The 24549-nt window shown below is 38.5% G+C and overlaps 1 protein-coding gene across 1 annotated transcript in view; it reads left to right on the plus strand.

Moving 5' to 3' along the window:
* C2CD3 (C2 domain containing 3 centriole elongation regulator) overlaps window positions 1–24549 on the plus strand; it is a 125838-nt gene that overhangs the window by 51779 nt on the left and 49510 nt on the right. The window contains exons 13-23 of the mRNA XM_059930825.1: window positions 1429–1551; window positions 5447–5941; window positions 7650–7801; window positions 10050–10296; window positions 12030–12210; window positions 13956–14139; window positions 15113–15285; window positions 16381–16504; window positions 19202–19470; window positions 19973–20062; window positions 23025–23627. Coding sequence (XP_059786808.1) covers window positions 1429–1551; window positions 5447–5941; window positions 7650–7801; window positions 10050–10296; window positions 12030–12210; window positions 13956–14139; window positions 15113–15285; window positions 16381–16504; window positions 19202–19470; window positions 19973–20062; window positions 23025–23627 — 2641 coding nt within the window. The remainder of the gene's footprint in view (window positions 1–1428; window positions 1552–5446; window positions 5942–7649; window positions 7802–10049; window positions 10297–12029; window positions 12211–13955; window positions 14140–15112; window positions 15286–16380; window positions 16505–19201; window positions 19471–19972; window positions 20063–23024; window positions 23628–24549) is intronic.

Here is a 24549-nt window from a genome sequence, read left to right on the forward strand (position 1 = left end):
TCAGACAAAATACATAAGTTATCCATCCCATATCCAAAATAATATAATGTGGGTAGCAGTTTTATCAGCTAATTCCAAGTTTATAAAATCCACTTGCAACTGGTACAACAGAAATCAAACTATGTCATGAGCAGTTTTTACTTCCTTCAATTAAAAGAGTAGTTTTTATAATCTTTGACCTCCTCTTTGGTATGGATAGTATGAGGAATGCATCTTGTTTACTTTTTGTTTGTATTTTCAGGAGATCTAAATAATACAAGTTCATTTTGGAAAATACAGCAAAATAGGAAGAGAAGGAAAAACACATCATTTCACAACCTCAAGACAACCTCTATAAGCATTTCAGTATATTTGCATTGAATCACGTAGTTAAGGCTTTTTTCTAATTATAAAAGAATTATACATGTTTTTAATAGAAAAATATTTTTAAAACACAAAAATCACCTATAATCTTATCACCGAGAAATAACTATTGTTAATATCTATGTGTATCTCTTTTATCTTTTTCAAATGAATACATTATATATGTAAATCTTTGACAGTATTAGGATAATTTTATATGCAATTTTTATCCTGCTTTTTTTTAATTTAACATTGTCTTGAGGATTTTTATTCATTTTTTTCAAAAATGTAAATCTTTTCCACGTAATTTTATAAATATGTGAAGGTTTACTATATATAATTTAATACCCTATTTCTAATAAACATTACGAATATTTTCATATTATTTCAAATTTTAGTAAACATCATTTTAATAGCTATATATTATTCCATTCTAGGAATGTGCTATAATTAATAATTCCTGATTTTGAACATATAGTTATTTCTCATTGTTAACTTTTAAAATATACATTGTATATAAGCTTCTTATGTATTATTTATTATTTCTTCAGTATAAATTTCCAAAAGTGAAATTACTGGGCAAAAGAGTATGAATATTAAAAGCTTTTTATATTTATTGCTAAATTTCCTGTCCAGAAGTATGTTGCCAGTTTATATTCCCAACTTCAGGCATATGACAGCCCCTGTTTCTCCATAGCCTTGATAGCATCGGGCATGTTTTATAATTCTCCCAGCTTTAATGGCAAACATTTGCATCATCTTAATTGCACTTTTTATTTTTAAGCGTGAAGTTGAACATTTTTTGTAAGAACTAACTCTTAAAAATATAAAAAGATAATCTTCTGACCTCTTTGTGACTCATGAAACCCTCTCTAATCTTCCAGGGAGAATTGGTAAAACCCAGAAGGGAGAACAAAATGACAGAATATGGGCTCCCACTTAGAGTTGCCTCAGTCAAATAATTAAGCTACTGACTTCATAAAGCATGGATTCCTTTATAAATCATCATATGTTGTCACTTCAATTAAAGTCCCTTGTGGCTTCTCTTTACTTTAACCTAAACTTTTTCTTTCCTTCTTTTCTCAGCCTGAAGTCATTGGATCTGCATCACTACCTTTGAGATCTGTCATTCAGTCTGAGCTGCTTTCTTTCAGTGACCAGCTTCCAGTGCAACAGGAAAATGGTCAGACTCCACTTGGCCCCCTCAAGGTATGTAGATTCACATTCAGGTAGTCAAGTATTTATGGAGCATGTGTTACTGGCTGGCCCTGAGATTATAGCAGTGAACAAGAAAATCAGCATCTTTGCTCTTGCAGCTTATATTAAAACAGGACAACAAAAGTGCTGGGAAGGGGGCTTCCCTGGTGGCTCAGTGGTTGGGAATCTGCCTGTCAATACAGGGGACACGGGTTCGAGCCCTGGTCCCGGAGGATCCCACAAGCCGTGGAGCAACTAGGCCCGTGTGCCACAGCTGCTGAGCCTGCGCTCTAGAGCCTGTGAGCCACAACTGCTGAGCCTCCGTGCCACGGCTACTGAGGCCCTCGCGCCTAGAGCCCGTGCTCCGCAACAAGAGAAGCCACCATAATGAGAGGCCTGCGCACCGCAATAAGGAGTAGCCCCCGTTGGCTGCAACTGGAGAGAGCCCACACACAGTGATGAAGACCCAGTGCAGCCAAAAATAAAATTAATTAATTAATTAATTAATAAAAAATAAAAATAAGTAAATGAATGAATTTATTTCACGTGTATAATAAAAAAAAAAAACTGCTGGGAAGGAACTAAATGGTACAATGTGATAGTAAGTACCTGGGAGGAAGTAGGAGATGGGAAGGTCTCTCTAAGGAGGTGACATTTAAGGTGAGATTTGAAGAATGAGAGGAAGAGGCCACCAAGTAAAAAGCACAGGAAAGATCGTTCCAGAGAAAAGAATGGCACATGCAAAGGCCCTAAAGTGAGAACGGGCTTCACTTCATCAAGGGGCAGAATGTTGCCACAGGATAGTGAGCCAAAAGGGAGATTGGACAGGCAGGCGGGAGCCATGTCGCTCAGACCTTTGTAGGTCAGAGTAAAAGGTTTAGCTTTTATCCTAAGAGCCAAGAAAGGACATTGAAGCATGGAAGTGACATCTGATTTACATTTTAAAAGATTACTGGGTAGAGAATATTGTAGGGTGCAGGAGGGAAAATGTTGCGTTCGTCCAGAAAAGAAATGATTGATAGTTTGGACTAGAGTAGTGGCAGTGAACAAGGAGAGAAGTGGCTGAGTTTGTGTGTGGTGGGATGAATGCTATGTGTAATTCATCGGAGAGAGGGTTCTTTATTCAGAAGCATCAGTTTCTTAGGTGGAAGAATTTTTTTTTTAGAGCTTGCCCTAATCATTTTCTTTTAATTGAAGTATAGTTGATGTACAATATTATATAAGTTACAGGTGTACAATACAGTGATTCACAATTTTTAAAGATTATCTCCATTTATAGTTATAAAATATTGGGTATATTCCCTGTGTTGTACAATGTATCTTTGTTGCATATTTTATACATAATAGTTTATATCTCTTAATCTGCTACTTCTGTATTGCTCCTTCCCACTTCCCTCTCCCCACTGGTAACCACTAAGTAGTTCTGTATATCTGTGAGTCTGTTTCTTTTTTGTTATATTCACTAGTTTGTTGTATTTTTAGAGTCCATGTATAAGTGATGCAGTATTTGTCTTTCTCTGTCTGACTTGTTTCACTTAGCATAATACCCGTAAGTCCATCCATGTTGTTGCAAATGGCAAAACTTTTATTCTTTTTTATGACTGAATAGTATTGCATTGTATAAGTACAACGTCATCTTTATTCATTCATCTGTTGATGGACACTTAGGTTTCTTCCATATCTTGGCAGTTGTAAATAATGCTGGTATCATTGGGGTGCATGTATCTTTTTGAATTAGTGTTTTTGTTTCTTTCATATATATACCCAGGAGTGGAATTGCTCATTCATATGGTAGTTCTATTTTTAGTTTTTTGGGAAACCTCCATACTGTTTTTCACAGTGGCTGCACCAATTTACATTCCCGTTAGGTGGAAGAATTTGAATGTGTGGCTTCACTATAGCTTTGTCCTGTTGTACTGGCGAGCTTTTGAAATCATCACAGCCATACATAAAACATTTCCATGACTCCTCATCACCCAGAGGATAAAATACAGGGCATACCATATGACCCCAGCTGACCACTGCAGCTTTCTCTGTTCCAGCTTCCCTACCAATAGCCATGTCAAACTATGTAAAGAATTGCTAAAGTATTGTGCTGGGTTATGCATCCATGCTTTTGTTCTTGATTTTCATGCTGCTTCCTCTTCTTGGAAGCCCTCTCTGCCCTCTTCCTGGCCTTCTTAGTAATAGATACCATTTAATTTTAAAAACTTGTTCGACTACCATTGCAAAAAATTAACATCACATTATTCTTCCACTACCAAAGTTTTATTTCTTGCTTTCCTAGTTCATTCTAGACTGCAAGGTTTATAATCAGAAAGGGGTAATAAATAGAGTTGATGGACTGGAAATTGTTTCTGTCCTGGCTTTGTTGAGAGAAGTACTGTTCTAAATAGATTGCTGTCTATATTCAATAGAGCAAAAGAACTTTGCTGTGGGTTTTAAATAAAAGGAGCTGCAAGTCCCCTTTATCTCTAGTAATTAAGTCTCGTAATAGTGACCACTTACATTCTTCATCATTTATCCCACATCCTTTTTTACTTTTTAACATTTTAAACTTTTAAAAATAACTTCAAACTTAAAGAAAAATTGCAAAAATACTACAAAGAACTCATATACCCTTTACCTGGACTCAGCAATTATTTGTCATATTTGCTTTATAATTATCTACCTCTTCTGTCTCTTTCTCTCTCTCTTTTTGTCTCCCTCCCCACTCTCTCTCTATACACATACACACACAATTTCTTTCTGAACTGTTTGAGAATACGTTACAGACATTAAACCTCTTTCTTCCTAATTTCTTGTGTGTATTTTCTAAGAACAAAGGCAACGTTATACATAATGCTGTACAGTTATAAAGATCAATTTAACAGCAATAGTATATTCTGTCTGTAGTCCATACTCAAATTTCACCAACTATGCCAATACTTCCCTTTGTAGCATTTTTTTTCCAGTCCAGGATCATGCATTGCATTTATTTATTTATTTTTAATGAATTAAATTTATTTTATTACCTTTATTCATATGATATGTCATAGAGCTAAAGATCATAGGGTAGCTAATTCTGAAGAAGGGATGAACCTTTAAACAATTAATTAACCTCAATTTACATAATGGTCTTATTTGCATAGCTAATGGATAAGGTTTGATTATAGGCCATTAACAGTCATTAATAAGTGAAAGTGTGTCAGAAATACTACACGGATTTGTATCTTAGACTCAAGAAGCAAACACCCATTGCATTTAAATGTCATCTCTAATCTCCTTCAGCCTAGAACAGTTCTGCCGCCCTTCTTCGTCTTTTAGTACTTTGATATTTTTGAAAAGTAAGGCCAGTTACTTTGTAGAATGTCCTCTATTTGGGGTTTATCTGAATCACTTATTACTATGATATTTGGAAGAATATGATTTTCTAACTTCACCATTCACTCCATCATTCCCTGTGCATTTATTATTTGGCATTCTACTATATAGAAGAGTTGTCCCTTCTCCCTTATTTATTTATATTGGTATGGACTCATGGATTCTTATGTTATTAAAAAGGTTATAATCCACTACTATTATTTTTCATTTTGAAACTCAGCTTGTCCTGGATTTGTCCAGTGGGAGCCCCTTCAACTGGATTCTGTGTCCTTTAAATATGTCTCCATTCTCTTCTGAGCACTTACTTATTTATGGCACAAGATGATGTTTTAGGCTCATCTTGTATTATTAATAAATCATCGGCCTAGCTTTTCGTAGTCCTGGTAAGGTGATGTATGTGCAGTCTATTAATGTTCCTACTATTGTGGTATTTGAGGATGAATTAATTTATATCCTAACAATCTGATGCTGCTCCTAGCTCCAAAATTCTGATTCTGATTCTAGAAAATATTCCTATTAACTCTCTTCCTTTTATGTTCTATAGGTAACTGTGGAGCTTGTTATAGATAACAAGGATTTCGCTGGTGTCAATACAACGTTAAGTAGCAACACCCAACATAGCCCACTTTGTGCTCTTACAAGTCCAGATAAGACACTGCCAGAACCTAGTCAACATGTTACCTGTACCAAAAATCCACAGAACCTAAATCAAATTCATGAAGAAACTGTAAAGAAAACACAAAATTTGGTGCTCCCCACCCTGAAGTCACCAAGCCTTGTTGTACTAAGTCCTTCAACCTTCACGGCTGTGCCAGCCTCTCACGATTTGATAAATCAGATAAATGTGTCAACAAAAGAAAGTGCTTTGCTGTTGCATGTGCTATTGATGGTGCCAGATGGGAAAGACTTCATTACTGGAGAATCTGAGAAACAACCATCATGCAATGTTTATTTAAATTGCAAGCTCTTCAGCACAGAAGAAGTCACCAGATCTGTCATTGCATGGGGCACAACAAAACCAGTCTTTAACTTTTCTCAGGTAACTTTGTACATGTCTTAACATTCCATATGCATTAAGGATGAAGGCAGGAGTTGGGGAGGGGAGAGAAGTATGTTTCCCAAATCATAATTCCATTGTAAAAAAAAACGAGAATTTTCAGACTGGAGGGACTTTTATAATTATCTGGTATGCAGATCCAATCCCACTATTGTATGGGAAGAGGAAAAGACATTGCCAACATTTTAAAACTTTTTGTGTGTCTATTTCTTTCTATTCTATCTCAGTTGATATGGTTTCCCACTGTTTCTTTTGCCTGAATTCTGAGTTCTGTTCCTTTCTGCTTCCTCTAGGGCTTTGATCAGTTGAACTTCCTTCTTTCTTTTCTGTTTCTCCAATCTCTCCTTCTTTATTTTATTTATTTATTTTTCCTCAATCTCATTTATTCCTCCACTGATTTCAGTACTCATCTTACTTGATTTCTCAGTAAAATTTGATGCTATCACTTAAATTGTTTCCTTTCTTGATTTTCATAACTCTCTCCTCTTATTTTCTTCCTGACTCAAGAACTGTTTTTTTTCAGTCATTGGGCCAGTAGGAAAACTAGGAAAAGAGTTGTGATCCCAGTACTTCTTCCTCTCTCCTACTTTTAATTATTAGTGTTCCTATTCATTACTCTATCCTTGGCATTCTTCCAAACCAACCCTCTTTTCCCCATGGTCGCCACATCTACTCCCATAGCTTCAGTTGTGTGAAGATGACTTCAAAATCCACACTTCTTTCAGGCCAGGCATTTCCCTGTAGTTTCAGATCTCTGTGTCTAACTGCTTGTTGGTCGTCACCACCTGGATATCTCAAAAGCACTTTCCTCTTGGCACCTAACGCATCACCTGGCAAATTGCAGGTATCCAATAAAGATGTGTAAATGGAAGAAGAAATTCAGATGTATTCAAATCTGAATTTATTATTCCCTCCAAATCTCTTCCTCCTCCTCCTCCTGTCTGCCCTAATTCATATTATAATTTACTCAGAAACCCAAGCAGAACCTAAAAGTTGTCCTTGAGTCTTTCTTACATAAAGATTCACCAAATCCAGTAGATGCTGCAAACTTAATTATCTCTGTAATAAATTCTCTTATCTCCACTCCATTGCCACTGCTTTCCTTCAGACCCTCACTCTCATTCCACCTAGCCTTCAGACTGTCCTGTTTCTTGTCTCTCCCTGTCCATTTCTTCCTCTGTGCACCAACAGGAATGATCTTTCTAAAACACTAACCTGAATATTTTACTCTCCTGCTGAAAGCCTTTCAGTGATTACCCGTAGCCTTCAGGATAGAATCCAAACCCTAAGTTTGGACTGCAAGACCCTTTAAAACTACCTATACTTCTCCAGTCTCAACTCAGGCCACTCTTCTCTTCACACTAGATCGTCCAGCTGTGCTCAGCTACTTGCATTTCCTGAATATCCTCTTTTCCTACCTGTGTCCCAGAAGCCCTATCTATATGAGCTTTGTCCTCAAGAGAATTCATACCATTTTGTATTTGGCCTTTATGTGTTTGTGTCTAACACAAGACTGTGGCTTTAGACCGAGGATAACAGAGTGGGTTTTATTTTGACATCTTCAGCTCCTAGCACTGTGCTTGGCACACAAATAGGCTTTAGTAAATGCTTGTTGAATAAAAGTATAAATTAATACTTTGTCTCAAATGTGGGGTTTTGTTTTGTTTTTTTCGGCTGTTCTTCTCCCCAGGTGATTCCTGTCTCTCTGTCTTCCAAATGCCTGGAAAGGCTTAAGAACAATGTGATGATAATTGAAACTTGGAACAAGGTGCGGAGCCCAGGAGAGGACAAGCTGCTCGGGCTGGTGAAACTCCCCCTCCATCAGTTTTACATGTCATTCAAGTAAATAGGACCTTTTGAAGTATTCTTTTTTTACATCTTTAACTTTGTATGAACTGAAGAGGAATGTTTGTGGTTTGCAAACATGAACAACCCAATAATTCCTTGGAGGACTTTTCTCAATTTCACCACAGTTGCTACTTTTTATCCTATGTTATAGCAATATTACAGATACTGCTTTCCATGTTTTAGGCCCTAAGCTAAGAACCTTACATATATCAAGTCATTTTAATCCTCACAACAGTCCTTCATGAGGCAGGTAAATTTTATTTCCCCTATTTTACACATGAGTTAACAGAGGCACAGGGAAGTTAAATAACTTGTCATATATATTGTAAGTAGTGGAACCAGGGTTAGAACCCAGAGAGTCTGGCTCTGTAGTCCACTCTCCTCACCAAGAAACTCAACTGCCAAGTTATCACCTCAAAAAACTGATGGTGTATCTCTCTGTTCCAAACTTCAGTTAGTATTGTTCACATCAGCCATTTGCAAGATTTCTGTACTGAGCATTGTTTCTTAGACCTTCAGATTTGATTGCTGTACCTCACTTATCACTACTCAAAACCTAGATGGGGTATTGATTTATCTGAAGATTATTTCTATCCTCAGTACAGACTGTTCATTTTTTGTTTCAAGGTAGTGATTTTTAATTATTTTAGAACTGACCTCTTTCCTAACAGCCTTCTCATGGTTCTGTGTTTTAAATGCTGTATTTTACATTTTGCAAAGAGCACTGTTGTGGGCACTGTCTCACTGTGGCTCACTGTGATGTGAGCCTTTCTATAACCCCAGGAAGTATTGTCATTATCCCCATTATACAAATGAGGAAACTTATTTAACTTGGAGATGTCAGCCTCTCTGGCTTTGTTTTCATCATCTGTAAAATGAGGGTGATGACAGATCTCCTATCTCCCTCTTGGAGCAGTTGTGAGGATCCATTGAGAAAATAAACGGGTAAGCCTTCAGTGAACCGTTAAGTACTTATATGATGGTAACGTTGGGAAGCCTGGTCAGGCTAAGGAGTGCTGCTGGAATCATGGATGTCATTGTCAGCTGTAAGCTTTTGGCTTTTTCCCCTTTTTTGTTGTAGTATTAGTTTGGTCTGGTATTCCCCTTTCCTTCTCATTTCCTTAGGCCCCATTCATTGCCGAGAGAGCATAAAGCGGTAATAACTATCAATTACTAAGCACTTATCATGTTGGTATTTTATATTTGTTATCTCTGTTTAGTCCTAACAACAGCCCTTTGATGGAAGTTTTATTACCTACATTTTACAGATGTGGAAACAGACTTTTAAAACTTATATTGATTACTTAGAGTCATAGAGCAAGTAAGAGGCAGATCTGAGGTTCAGCATGGTGTAATGAAGAGCTCTTGGACTTTTTTCTCATCTGTGAATAGTGGATAATAGCAACCTTTGCTGTGTTAGAAGGATTATAGAAACATTGTAAAGTGCTTACCACATAGTAAGTACTCAGTAAATGGCCGATATTATTTGTAATATTACTCAAATCTTATCTGCCAGACTCTAAAATCTATACTTTTTCTAGCTGACCACACTGCCTACCTCTAGAATAATGCTATTCAGCAAGCCTTGGGGCCATGATGATACAGAGTAAGTTAGACACATTCCCCCCACCTGTCAAATTGCTGAGTTTAGAACTTATCTGCCTGGTCATTTTTGTTTGATGGATTATGGATAGAATCATATTTTTTATTTGAACCACCATTACTTTTCTAGTTGTAGATCCTTTTTTTTTTTTTAATTTTTTTTGAGGAATTGGTATACTGTTTCCTTTGGTTTTTTAAAATTTTTTTTTTATATTTTATTTATTTATTTTTGGCTGTGTTGGGTCTTCGTTGCTGCACGCAGGCTTTCTCTAGTTGCAGCGAGCAGGGGCTACTTTTCGTTGCGGTGCGCGTGCTTCTTATTGCAGTAGCTTCTCTTGTTGTGGAGCACGGGTTCTAGGCGCACGGACTTCAGTAGTTGTGGCTCGCAGGCTCTAGAGCACAGCCTCAGTAGTTGTGGCGCATGGGCTGAGTTGCTCCACAGCATATGGGATCTTCCCGGACCAGGGCTCGAACCCGTGTCCCCTGCATTGGCAGGCGGATTCTTAACCACTGCGCCACCAGGGAAGTCCCTGTAGATCCATTTTAACAAACTGAGAAAACAAGCCAAGTAAGAAATGAAGCAACTCTATGACATGATTGATGATTGTTACTTACTCGTGCACAATTTCTCTCCCTTTAGAGATCCCAAGATTTCTCGCCTGCTGCTTGACGCTCAATATCCAGTTGTTGCTGTCGACAGCTACATGCCTGTGATTGATGTGTTCTCAGGCCACCAAAATGGGAGTCTTCGAGTCTTTTTAGCTATGGGTTCTTCAGATCAGATAATAGCACTGCAAAGATTAAAGAATGAAGAAGGAACACTTCCTCCCTTCAACCCCAGGCCAGCCCATTTCCTGGACCAGCCATCTGTAGCATCTGTTGCTATGGTAGTGACTAAACACTTGATTGTTTACAAAAAACATAATCTTATTTTAAGGCTTAAAAGGTGATGTTTTGATAACATGCATATGCTGTGAAATGATTATCACAGTCAAGCTAATTAACATATCCATCATTTTATCTAGTTACCTTTTGTGTGTGTTTGGTGAGGACACTTAACATCTACTCTCTTAGCAAATTTCAAGCACCGTAATCTCATTTTATCTTGCGTGTTTTAATGAAACCATTGCCCCAAATTCTTATTTCAATAGTGAAAGGCTCAACAAAAGAACATACTTGCACTTCAATGCTTGCTGTAGCTCAAAAGAATCATTGGTATTTTTCTTTCTTTGTTTAAATGGATACCTGTGTCCCTCTGAGCTCCTTGAATTTATAAAGAAAATGTAATTGGACAACCAGATCTTAATCCTCTAATTTACTAACTTAATTGCCTTTTTAAAAAAATTGAAGTGAACATGAATCTGCTCTAAAAAAATAGTCTCAATGAAAAAAAAAGAAAAGGTAATCTGGGGGAAAAAATGGGGATGGAGATGAAGAGTGATCCCAAATGTAAACCAGCAAAATATTCTGTTTCTTGACCAAATCCATGTTGGAAAGTTAAAGTGAAGTTCCTTGCTTTTCTACTAATAACTTAAAAGTTATTTGTTCTGTACAGTGCTGTTCAGTTGAGAAAGCACATTGACATACTTTATCATGTTTATTCCCCTAACAACTACATGAGGTAGGTCATTGTCATTCTCTTTTTTAGGTGATGAAACAGAATCAAAGAGGTTATGTTACTCGTCCAAGGTCACACAGCTGAGAATGGGAGAATTGGTGTTCAGACACAGGTCTTCTGACTCTTTAAGTCCACTGTATCATGTCCTCCTCTGTCTTACATTTGATGTCTTTATTAGTATAGCCAAGTCTCAGTGTCCACACCATTTAAGTATGTTATGTTTTTTAATCTGAATGACAAATTTAATGTCTCTAGCAGAGAAAGAACTATTAAGAAAATACCTATTAGTAGGTTATTGGGTTTGTTTTTGTTTTGTTTTTTTTTTTTGGTTATTTATTTGTTATGAACTCTAAACTTTTTCTATTATATATTTATCATATTAGTAGTAGAAGTGCCTTCAGTAACAGTGTATTCACTCCCTCCCCATTAATAAACAGTCTCAGTGTTATTCCTAACTTCATTAGAAATAATAATTAAGGACTTCCCTGGTGGTCCAGTGGTTAAGACTCCACGCTCCCAATGCAGGGGGCACGGGTTTGATCCCTGGTCAGGGAAGATCCACATGCCATGTGGCATGGCCAAAAAAATAATAATAATAATAAAGTAAATGAAAACTTGTTTCAAATATGTGTTCTTTATCCTATTAAGGAAATAGCCTTCTGTTTTTAGTGTACGAAGAATCAGGAACATCTGATTAAATTTTATCAAATGCCTTTTTAGCCGTATTGAGATAGTCACTTTTTTTCCTTCCTCTATTAGTGCACTCTCTTACATTTATGGATTTCCTAATATTGACCCAGTCTCACAGCCTAGAGTAAGTCCTGCCTGATCTGATTACAGTGAACAGTTGTGAGATTTATACACAGTGAAAATTAAGTATCTGTTTTAGTATCAGCCAATTATGCTTATTTCTTCATCTGTTCTCAGACTTCATAGAGAAGCATGAATACGCTATACAAATTACTCTTTAAAGCTCCCCAGTATCTCTGTTTCATTTAATAGGCAGGGGACCAAGGAAATGGATTGATGGAGCACCACTTTGAACTCCTTATAGACAAGATTAAAGGGCTCGCCCCTCTTCAGGCAACAGTCTGGGGAGAAGCAGATTGTTATGTCCAGTACTACTTTCCAGTTCAAGACTCTCAACCCAGTGTGCTGAAAGGACCTGAGTTCCTTGAAAATGGTAGGTTTGGGAGATTAGGCTTTCTTATTCTTGTGTGGCTCTTTTATTGAGTATGCTTAGGGATTTTTTTTCCTGAGTCAGTTTTATGTTCCTCAGTATTTCCAGCCTTACCTGGGCAGTACAGGAGATAACCTGAGTTTTTACTTTTCTTAAATTGTTTTTTAATTTTATTTTGATTTGATTTCAAATTTATGGAAAAGTTACAAAAATAGTACAAAGAACTTCTGTATACCCTTTACCTAGGTCCATCAGTTATTTACATTTTGTCTCATTTTATATCATTTACATGCCTACTCACTCTTATCATCTATTAACATACAGTTGATTCTCATTATCCACTGTAGTTATATTCTATAAAGTCATCAAGAGCACTGAATTAAGAGAATACCAAACCATTGCTCCTGGGGGAAATATGTACATATACATATCTCACATAGATCATAATCTTAAATCCTAAAACAATTCATCCTCATAGATTCTATTTTCTTTATTTTACAGAAGAGAAAACAAGGTTCAGAGTGTTAGTGACTGAGGCCTCCCCACTACCAAGTGCCAAGGTTGGCATTCAAACCCTGTCCAACCGGCCCCAGAGCCAGAGCCCCTGCACTACATTGCACTGTCCCTTGCCATCTGATCCTCTGGCCATCTCTGAGAGCTAAAACAAGAAGACAGAGTGTCACCTTGTTTGATCTCAGCTGGGAATGAGCAAGTTGGGTGACTCAAATTTTCTGCTATTCTGAGCATGTTCTTGAATAACCGTGAAAGTGCTGCCAGTATTGGTTTTGAGGTTCAAATAATGGACTTGTATCTAGGATATATTGATATAAAGAACTCCTACAAATCAGTAATGAAAAGACAACTCAATTTAAAAATGGGCGAAGGATCTGAATGGACACTTCCCTAAAGATATACAAATGGTCAATAAGTACATGAAAAGATGCTTAACATCATTGGTCATTTGGGGGATAAAGATTGAAACCACCACAAGATACCACTTCACACTCACTGAGATGGCTATAATTTTTTTTAAAAAATAAGACTAATAAGTGTTGGTAAGGAAGTGAAGAAGTTGGAACTCTTACACGTTGTCTACCAACAAAGGAATCTCTTCTGTATTACCATGGCATCTCAGGGGACCAGAGCTGCTAGGGAAATGGACCTTGGTAGGAGTAATACAGTCAGAAGATACAGATTCCGGTTCCAGGTCTGTGACCTACTAGCTCTAAGACCTTTGAGTTGACATGTAACATCAAGGTATCATATCCTCATCTGTGTAGTAGGAGAAATAATACCTACTTTGTTTTCTTTACAGGAGTATTGTGAGGACAAAATTGAACAATACTGGATATTAACATACTGTAAAACTGCATATAAAACACTTCTTTTATTTATTTATTTATTTATTTATTTATTTATTTAGGCTGCGTCCGGTCTTAGATGCAGCTTGCGGGATCTTGGGTTGCAGTATGTGGGCTTCTCTCTAGTTGTGGTCTGCAGGTTCCAGGGCATGCAGGCTCTGTAGTTGCGGCATGCGGGCTCTCTAGTTGTGGTGCATGGGCTCAATAGTTGGCAGTGCGTGGGCTTAGTTGCCCCACGGCATGTGGGATCTTAGTTCCCCAACCAGGGATCGAACCCACGTCCTCTGCGTTGGAAGGCGGATTCTTAACCACTGGACCACCAGGGAAGTCCCTGTAAAACACTAAATGATGTGTTGGATTATTCTGAACTGCTTTTCTTTTCCAAAGGATTCACTCTGAAGCCTTTCAGATCTGCAACCACACTCTGCGTTCCAGACCCCATCTTTAATAGTGAGCACCGTCACTCTCTCCTGTTGCCAGCTGAAATTCCAGTGCAAAGGCTCCTACTCGGTGCCTTCTCTGCACATGGGCTTGTACCTGGAGGTGGAGTCCAGTTTGAAATCTGGTGCAGGTACAGTGTGGAGAACCCATGCCTGTGCCTAGGAAGGAAGTGCACAGTCACAGAGCATCCTTCCCTTAATTAGCCCAGGTTGAATTATAAGCAAGCAAAGAGCCCCCTTCTGCCCTGTTTAATATTATTTAGGTTTGATAATGACTCTTGTCCAGATTTTACTGAAATCTGTTCAGTTATTAGGCTCTTGGGAGCAGTTGTATCTCATATTTCTAACCATTACTTACATTTGGAAGAGAAGTTTTAGTTTTATCTCCTACTGTCACTTAAATGTATCAGTCACCTTTTTTCTGCTTCTCTTTCTGCCTTATATAGTTCAGGCCCTCACTATATCATGCCTAAATTATTGTAATACCCTCTTAACTGGTCTCCCCACTTCTAGAATCGTTTCTTGTAATCAGTTCTTCCCACCACCAGAAGAGTGGCCTTTGTAAAATATAATTCCACTCATGGCACAGACTTCGGCAGATTTCCAGGAAAGATAATGGCATGAATACAGATGTTTAACCTCCCCCTTTGCATCCTCACCCCCAATAAACCAACTAAAATAATTTTAACGTGAGGAGGAAATAGAGTAGGTACTAACAGATCCTCATCGCCCCTTCAGATTTGAGGGGCATGGGCCTGAAGCCATAGAAGAGATTGGAACTGCACTACTTAGAACCACTTGTGCTGCAGGATGGATGCTCTCAGGAGTGGCTACTCCCAAAGGGCCAAGCCAGATGCAGATTCCTCAAACAGAAAACCTGTGAGAAGCTGGGCTTTGTCTTGAACACAGGGTATAATTTATGGGGTTCTTCGTCCAAGTAATGGACAGTAAATCCAGCCAGACACAGCCACAGCTGTATACCAGAAATACAGAACAATCAGGCGCCAAAGATAACTAGATACTGAAAGCTGATCCCTGGGGCAGAGTGAATCATTCATCCACCTTATTCTTTCAACTGACAGCTTGTGCTTTTGTGGCTTACAGGTACTATTATCCTAATGTGAGAGACCAGATGGTCGCCAGAGGAACCTTGCCATTATCGAGGATCTGTGCCACTGTAACCATGCAGCGCCGTGAGGATGTGGGAATGCAGACCTTTAATCTCCCTTTAACCCCCAGGCTTGAGAATAGGAATGAACTAAGGAACCAATCATCAGGTAATTGAAGACTAGTTTATCTTTCCCTAGTATATATAAATATCCATTTTCTCTCTAAATTAGTGATTCTTCACATTTTGTGGTACTTACCCTTTTAAGAATCTGATAAAAACTAGGAGACACCTTCTCTTAGAAAATGAGTGTAGAATATACACTGCAAATTTTGCATATAATTTTAGAAAATTCATAGTTATGTAGACTCTGTATATAAATGTTGCTTGTCTCATCTCACCTCTAACTTCAGCAAGTATTTGATAAGCCCTCATGGCATAAAACCTAAGTATCATATAGATGTACTCAGAGAATTATTATTCTAAGGCAACATGATGTAGGATTGGAAGAATATAGTCAACATGAACTGGGAATTCACTGTGAGGGAGGAAGAAGTCAGGATTTAAAGTTAGAAGAGATTAGTTAGAATTTGGAGTTTTGAATTATATCCTAATGGTTCCATCTGGATGACCCACCCTCCAAATACATCATGAATAACTAGAATTAGCCTTCTAAATCAAATTACTGTTCATTCTTACTGTAGAGTATCTGCCCAAACAAAAGGTTTTATCTTGCTATGATTAAGATTGAGTTGTTCCTCCTGACCCTCACTGATCAGCTTGTTCTATTGTTCCTTAAAGCTTTCCCTGGAATGTGATAGGAGAATTTTTATAAAAAGATGGCATGTGAAGGTGTTTAAGGTGGTGGTAGTAGGAGGGTGACAGAAATATATGAGTGCAAAAACCTTTTAAAGGTTTAAAAAAGAAGAAAGGTTAGAGTCCATCTCAATTCTATAAAAATAACTGGGATTAAGTTCTGCCTCTGATAGTTAATGTGATTTTGGCAAGCAGTTGAATCTCTGAGCCATAGTTTCTTGGATATAAAGTGAAAATAGTGACGTCTGTTCTGCTTTATTAATCCTAAAGTACAATAATATAATGTGATTCTGACCACAGATTGTTTCACTGCTAAGGCCCCATATTGTTCATCAGGATTATAGTGTTTATCCTCTTTCTTCCTTCCTGACTAGACTTGGGGTTTGGTAGAACAGAGATTATTCCAACCAACCTTCTTTTCATTTTTCCTTTTGCCCTCATTCTTTAGGTTTACTGGATGTGGGCCTAAGGTACAAATGTACTCCAAGGACAGCGGAGGGAGTTCTTGCAGCCCGAGCCGTCTGCATCTCAGTCCAGATTATCAGAGCCTGTGGTTTGCAAGCAGCAGCCAAGTAAGTTCACCTTAGAAAAGCAGTTCTCAAAGCAAACCTTTCTCCACTGCAGTCCACATGATATGTGATGCCCAAATAACGTAAAACTTTCTTGCGTACAATTTCAAGTTTATTAAACACAACTCTACTCTTTTTCTCTTAAGAAAGCATACAGGAATATAAGTGAATAAATCACTTGCAAATTTTGCTGTTTTAACTGTTATTAGCGATTTAGTTCCTTGACCTTGTCCAGCGATTTTATCCTCTACCCTACTTACCCTCTTATTCCCAAGGTCAGACCCTATGCCCACCAACCATGCCAGGACCAATCACCACTACACATCCTCTATAGTCTCTCATGTTCAATCTCTGAGTACCACCTCCTATTTTTCTAGCTTATTCCCCTTTAGTCTGTTCTCAGTACAGAAGCCAGTGATCTTATGGAAACTTAAATCAGGTCTTGACACACATCTACTTAAAACCCACCAATGCCTTTCCATCTCATTCAGAGTAAAAGCCAGAGTCTTTAAAATGGCTGTAAGACCCCACATGATCTGACCCCGTTATCTTTATGACCTCCTCTCTTCCTGGTAGTTGCTGCTCTACTCACTCCATTCCAGGCACTGGCTTTCTTATTACTTCTGAACACACCACGCTCTTTTTCCCCTCAAGGCCTTTGTCTTGCTCTTTTCTCTGCCTGAAACACTGTTTCTATATATAAACAGCATGGCCCTCTCTTCCCTCCTTCAGGTCTTCACTCATTCTTCTCTCTAATTTGGATGTTCTTCCTCCTTTTGTCCTCTAAACAAGCTTCTGTTTTCTTCAAGACTTTGCAGCCTTCCTCTGTCTCTCCTACATGTAGATAGAATCGGTGCTTTGTCCTTTGTCTGTTAGCACCTTGGTTGCAGCACATATCACTCTGTTTCAAGTATCTGCATACATGAGTTTTCCTCACCTAGGCTGTGAGTTCCTGTAGACACAGACACTGCCTGAACTCCTCTCTGTCCCCGCCACCACATAGCATAGTTCTAGCACGTATCAGGTGCCCAGTAAGGAGAACTAGATCACGATCCTGAGGCAGGCTAGCTCACTTTGGACATGAATTCAAGAAAGAGGCAAGTGCTCCTTAACATTTTTTTTTTTTTTTAAATCACATCTTTATTCTCAGAAACTTCTATCTTTTTTTTTTTTTTTAAAGACTTTATTTATTTATTTATTTATTTATGGCTGTGTTGGGTCTTCGTTTCTGTGCGAGGGCTTTCTCTAGTTGTGGCAAGCGGAGGCCACTCTTCATCGCGGTGCGCGGGCCTCTCACTGTCGCGGCCTCTCTTGTTGCGGAGCACAGGCTCCAGACACGCAGGCTCAGTAATTGTGGCTCACGGGCCCAGTTGCTCCGCGGCATGTGGGATCTTCCCAGACCAGGGCTCGAACCCATGTCCCCTGCATTGGCAGGCAGACTCTCACCCACTGCGCCACCAGGGAAGCCCTTAACTTTTTCCCTTGTTACAACTTAGGGTCAGATTATTTACCTTTAACTTCATAGTTGCTAAATAACTAATGGGATTACTTCCATGTGAGATCTGACACTGAAGTAGCTGGTAAAATGTTCAGTCTAATTAATATTTTTCCTCACTAAATTCTCCAAATAGACTTTTCCAATAATTGCTTGAGAACATCTTAGTGTTAGTGAGATGCCAGGGCAGTTTTTTAATCATGTTTTCTCATATATTCAAACTCTTGATGGTTTCTCATTGTCAGTAGCAGTGGTCTCCTAATTTTAATTTTACATTCCTATTAATAAAAAAATAAAAATTTAGCATACTCTCTAAATATGTGTATACTTATTCATGTATAAGTCATCTTCATGTACTACTACACTAATATATACACTATAAAATATACCAGAGGGTAGTAAAACTTTAATATATGAGATAACAACTCTAAAAGTTTTAATAATTTTTTTCCTATGCCCAAATAGTTTACCCTATGAACCCCCTAGATTGTACTCACTCCACTTTAGGGTAGTGGTCCACAGGATAAGGTCCAACCTGCTTGCTCAACGTGGCATTCAAGACCCTTCAAAATATCTTAATCTGAGTCTTGAAAGAAGAGTAGGAGTTAATCATAATGCCCAAGAGAGCTGAAGATTATTCTGGTCAAAGAGAAGAACATGTGCAAAGGCCATGGAGGCATGAAACTTGTGTATAATGGAGTACCTGTTGTGGGTAAGACCCAGCCCGGGTCAGAATTCTTAAACATGGTGTTAAATTAACTACTGTTTAATTGACAGAGAAGGACTTGGAATTTCGGTACTCAGTAGACCTCAGAGAGACTGAGTAATAGATAAGAAACTCAGTTGCTTTTCTCTCTGGGAACTCACAGGGAAAGTCAGATTAGATGGCAGGCACTTTTTTGTAAGCCCCGCATTTGGTCTGTGTTGCGCTTTCAAGAAAAAAGGGCAAGAAGCCAGACCAGTACAATGGAGTGTCCTTGTAGTATCACTCTAGTAGGCAGATGACTATTGTCTCCCTCATATACACATACACTGTGATATCGAGATTACTAAGAAAACACATAGTGGCATTGCCAAAAACCTAAATAGGAAACACATGGCTGGTTAGTGTTCTTGGTGGCCTTGTGGAAATGGTGATGTTTTCTAGGCAGTCAAGCTGATTTCTGATATTACCTCCTTCTCATTCCCACCCTTCTCCCCTACAGGGCTTTGGCTGAGCAGGAACCTGCTCTGCAGTTTAGTGCCACAGTCGGGGTCAATGCCTTTGTCACCACTCATCTGTCCTTCCTGCCCAAGGGAGAACAGCGCCAAACCCGCCCTGTGGCCTGTTCCTTCTGCCCTGAGTTCTCCCATCACAGTGAATTCTCATGTAACTTGGTAACTCAGCACTGCAGTGGAGAAGCCTGTTTCCTGGCAGAGTTGTTGGAGTTTGCAGAAGTTACTTTTGCTATTTATCATGAAGATACCAAGTCAGGTGAGCACCAAATGACTCACAATCAGAATTAAAAAGGGCTCTGTTTTGAATGGTATAGCACTTCCTAGGAGATACATGCTGAAGTGTTTAGGGGTGAGGAGTCATATTCTCTGCAACTTACTTCTGAAGGGTATAGCAAAAATATGTAGAATATGTATTGAGTGTGTTTGAGAGAATGTAGAGAGAGGTAAAGCAAATGTGTCAAGATGTTAGTGGGTGAATCTAGGTGAAGGGTATATAGGAGTTCATTGTAGTATTCTTTTAACTTTTCTGTATGCCTGAATTTTTCAAAATTTAAGTGTGTGCATACACATACTTAATGATTTAATTAAAATGATTTAGAGGGCATTCAAGTTTTGACTGGAGCAAGATGATCTCTAATGCATCTTCCAACACTGAAATTCACTGAGTGTAAGTGGAGGATTATATGGCTATATTGTAATACAAGCCCTTTGGTCAGTAGACCACCAAGTAATTTCTCTTTCTTTGTTTGATTTAACAGCCAGTGATATAACCAGTATCCACTCATTCAAAGATTATCTGCTTGGAGTAGTAAAGATTCCAACAAAAGATCTGCTGATCAAGAGATCTGGTAGGGATCCTGGATTATCACTTTCTCATCCTACCCTTTCCCATTCACTTCCCTGCAAGAGATCATCTTGTCTGGCTCTCTTGCAAGATATGCAAAAAAAAAAAAAAAAAAAAACCTCTTAACACATGCTTCTGAATTCTCCCAGATACCTCAGATGTTTTCTCAAAAACATTTTAAGTCCTTTCCTAATCATTTCAAAGGCCTTCTAATAAAGCAAAGAAGCTCAAAACATTGTACTGTCATCTTACTCCAGGAAAGATAATGATAGTGATACTACTTATAATAAATATGGCAATACCCATTGCATTATATAGCACTTTGTAAAATATTTTCTCAGATCTTATTTGAGCCTCATGGTAACTCTTACTGATGGGGATACAGGATTATCTTCATTTGACAGATGAGAAAACTTAGGCTTACAGAGGTTAAGTGATTTGTCAACCACACAGCCAGGTAGTAGAGTACTAGAAATCAAATCCAGATTTGCCTATTCTTTTTCACTATACTCTCATCTCTCACTGAAGAAGGAATAAGGGTATGAGGTAAAGACACAAAAGAAGGCACAACCACCAGGGCAGTAGTCTGGAAATATTGGTCCCGTCCTACATTTTACTAGCTCAGTGACCTTGACAGAGTGACCTTGACCTCTCTGAGCCCCACTTACCTTATGGATGGAGACTGTTAATGCTGACCAGTCTACGAGGTAGGAATCAATGAAATAGGATATATAAAGTACCTGACACATAGTAGGCACTCAGTAAATGTTAGTTTTCCTTCTCTTGCCCATCTTCCTCCCTAGCATTGTATAATCTAGTTTCCACAATTTTATCACACGTCTCCCAAATTTAATTGTGAATTGAAGTTTGAGCAATACTCAATAAACAGGTACTATGTGCCTGCCAGAGAGAAGTCTCTACAACTTGATATAGGGTTCAAATCTCACTTCTGTCACTAACTGTTTGTGATCTAGAACAAGTCATTTCATCTCTCAGATCCGTAGTTTCCTCATCTCTAAAAATGGAAATAATAAGATCTTTGCAAGATTATCGAAGCATTCAATGAAATTATACACGTGAAAGATCTTTGCACAAGACTGGGCACATAGGACACCTCAGTCTCCTTCCTTCTGAAACTTACTACAGAGTTTGTCAGAGAATAGGCACCATCTGAGAAATCCCACCTTCACAAATTAAATTTAACCCCTTGGAAATAAACCTTTTAGACAGTTTGGAATGTATCATTTGTCTTTATATTCAGTTATTCTACATTGAACATTCTATTTTGTTTCTTCCTGCCAGTAATCTCAATTACAGAATCACAGACCAAGAGGAATGATCTAATCCACTTACATGCTGAAGTGGTGTGAAATTTTTTATGTATTTGTATTTGTACATTTTTCTGGAGATAACTTTCATTAGAGCCAAAGGGGTCTGTGACCAAATAATGTTAAGAAGCACTAGGTTGTGAGGAAATTAATACCCAAGTGATGAGAAATTACTAAAGCCAAAGCCATAGGTTCTTAGACCGACCAAGTCAAATGGAGTCATAGAGATCAACCTCCTCATTTCAGTGTCCTCATTTTATAAACGAAAACTTGGAAGGCCCAAAAAAATTAAATGCCTTTTCCAAAAATCATAACACCTTAAGTGGCCTTTGGCAAATTAATAAGTCTGAATCTTCCCATCTATAATTTTAATTAATACAAAACCTTTCTCAGAAAATTGCTGTGAATAGTATACCAATCCACAATCTGTTTTACGTAATTATGAAATCCAAAAAGCTCAGAAAGTCAAAAGTTTTTTATTAACTCATTAAGCAGCCAAACCTGACCTCAACTGACATGAGACTATTTAGTCTTTATTTTCTGACTTAGGCCACTGCCTGATTATATAGCTTTATTGGAACACATTGTGCCCATTCATTTACATATTTTCTGTGTCCACTTTCTCACTACAACAACATAGCTGAATAGTTGCAACAGAGACCATATGGCCCAAAAGCCTAAAATATTTACTCTCTGGCCTTTTACAGAATAAGTTTACCAACCCCTGACCTATGTGACCACTGACTAGTACATAATATTCAGTTTATGTACCATTATCTTTCTAAAATCTGAAAATTTTTAAATTCAGAAACAAATCTGACCCTAAGGGTTTTAGATAAGATATTGTGAACCTATAATAGGTGGTGTGTAGACTTTAAAGCCAGCTAGGCCTGGGTTCAAATCCTGGCTCTAATTCCTGGTAGCTATAACGACTTGGGCAGGTCTCTTCCATTTCCTCATCTGCAAAATAGGGATTATTATCCCATTTAATCCTCAGAACTTCACAGGGTTATTAAGAGAATTAAATGAAGTAATATATATAAAGCATAAGAGAATTTCTGACACATAATAGATGCTCAGTAACAAGTAGCTAATATTTTAAATTGTTATTTTGAAATCTAGTGCCTGGTCCTTGGTATGTGTTCATTAAGTGGCAATTCCCTTGGTGAAAGACCGGGGGCTAGACCCCAGATCTCCTGATCTTGTCCCATGCCTTCTCCATTGTACTCATAGTACCATAATAATATTTCACATTTTTTATTTTCTTTCAAAGCTCTTCCAAAATCATTATCTCATTTGACAATTATAATAAGGTTGTCTGGTAGGCAAGATCAGCACTATTTTTCCCATTTGTCAGGTAAGGAAATAGGGCTGAGAGAAATTAATGGCTTACCCAGACTGAACCACTAGTTTTGGGCTGAGCCAAGAAGAAAATGCAGATCTTCCAGCTCCTAGCCTTTGTTCTTCAACGTGATCTCATTGTCTTTCAGTGGTCAGATGAAACAAACTTCAATGCACTGTGGATATATGTTTTCTCTTCTGTCTTGGGCCAGGGTGATAGTGGCTGCGGGGTGGAAAGTGGCTAGGTCTTTTTACTTTTAAAACAATAATTGAAAAATCTTCCTTTTCTTTCATAAGGGATCACAGGATGGTATCCTATCATTTTACCAGAAGAGGGGGCCCTGCCTCACGGCTTGGAGCTCATGCAGAAGATTGTGGGTGGTCTGGAGCTTTCCATTTCCTTCACCCATCCTGGAGACAGAGAGCGGGTGTTGGAAGCTGCTGAGCTATTGGGCTGGAGCTTTGAGAATAATCTGAAGGATTTTGTCAAGATGGATGAAGAGGAGCCAGCCACTGTTACCATCTCCACCCCGAGGCTCTGGCTGCCCATCCATTGCGTGCTGCTTGCTGGCCAGAAGCACATTCATAAGAATACATATTGCTACCTCCGCTACAAGCTGTACGATCATGAAGGCTTTTGGACCCCTCTCAAGAAGCCTAAGGAATCTACAAACAAAAAGCAGGTCATGGTTACTTTCAAGGCATCCAAAAGAGCAGAAGTCACTAGGAGCCCATCACTGCTTTGGTACTTCAGAGAGGAGAGGTTAGAGATCCAGGTGTGGCGGGCTTATGGCAATGACAGTGTGGAGAGGCCCCATCAGACAGACAGCTGGATTGGCTCAGCCTATGTGGACCTGGCCAGACTTGGGGAGAGGTCAGCAAGGACACTAACTGTCAGTGGTAAGTGAGGAACCAGCCTTAGCACTTGTGGTTTGAGCACCTGCTGCTCCATGACAAGCACTGTGTGAGACACCCTCTCAGACATTTTTTTATTTGATCCTCCCAGCAATCCTGTGAGGTAGGTATCAAACCTGTTTTTCAGTCATGAAAATGGAGGCTCAGGTAGGTTGGGTAACTGCCCAGGGTTACATGCTAGTAAGTGTTCTTTCCATTGTTGCATGTTGAAAGATTAATAGTAATTTAGTAATGCTTCTTAAAACTGCAGAGATTTCAGAAGGAGGTTCGCTGGATGCTTTAAGAAGGGCATTATCTAGTGACAGTGTACCTTAGTGGAGTCTAAGGTATACTGTCTGAGATCTAAGAACTGGTGCTGAACTTTGTAGCCTTAGACTACATCCAAATTCATAAGGTTGTTGCACCTAACATAGTGGATAGAACATTGTAAGCCCTCAGTTAATACATGTAAAATAAAAATGAGTGAATTTAGGAGACTACCTTTAACCACCTGTATAAGAGCCTATATTATAATCTAGAATGTTGGTTTTTAAATACACTGAAAAGCATACCTGCTAATGAGATTAAGATATCCTCTCTCTCTGGTCAGCACATCTTGGAATCATAAAATCTACGTGGTAATAAACTGGTTTGAAAGGAGAAAGGTAACATTTTGCAAGTGGCACTATGGGTGCTTTTCTTTCAAACATTTGTTCAGTATTTGCTACATGTACTTGGCTCTGGGAATTCAAAGATGAGTCAGAAATAGTTAATGAGCTTATAGTCTAATGGGAGAGTGGAGTAGTAAATAAACAATTACAGCAAAGTATAAGAACTATGAAAAAGGTATTCTCAGTGGCACTATGGGAGCACAGGGACACAACATCTCTTTGGTTCAAGGACAGCATCTCAGTGGAAGTGATGATGC

The sequence above is a fragment of the Balaenoptera ricei genome, chromosome 8 (assembly GCF_028023285.1).
Source record: "Balaenoptera ricei isolate mBalRic1 chromosome 8, mBalRic1.hap2, whole genome shotgun sequence".
NCBI classification, from domain to species: Eukaryota; Metazoa; Chordata; class Mammalia; order Artiodactyla; family Balaenopteridae; genus Balaenoptera; species Balaenoptera ricei.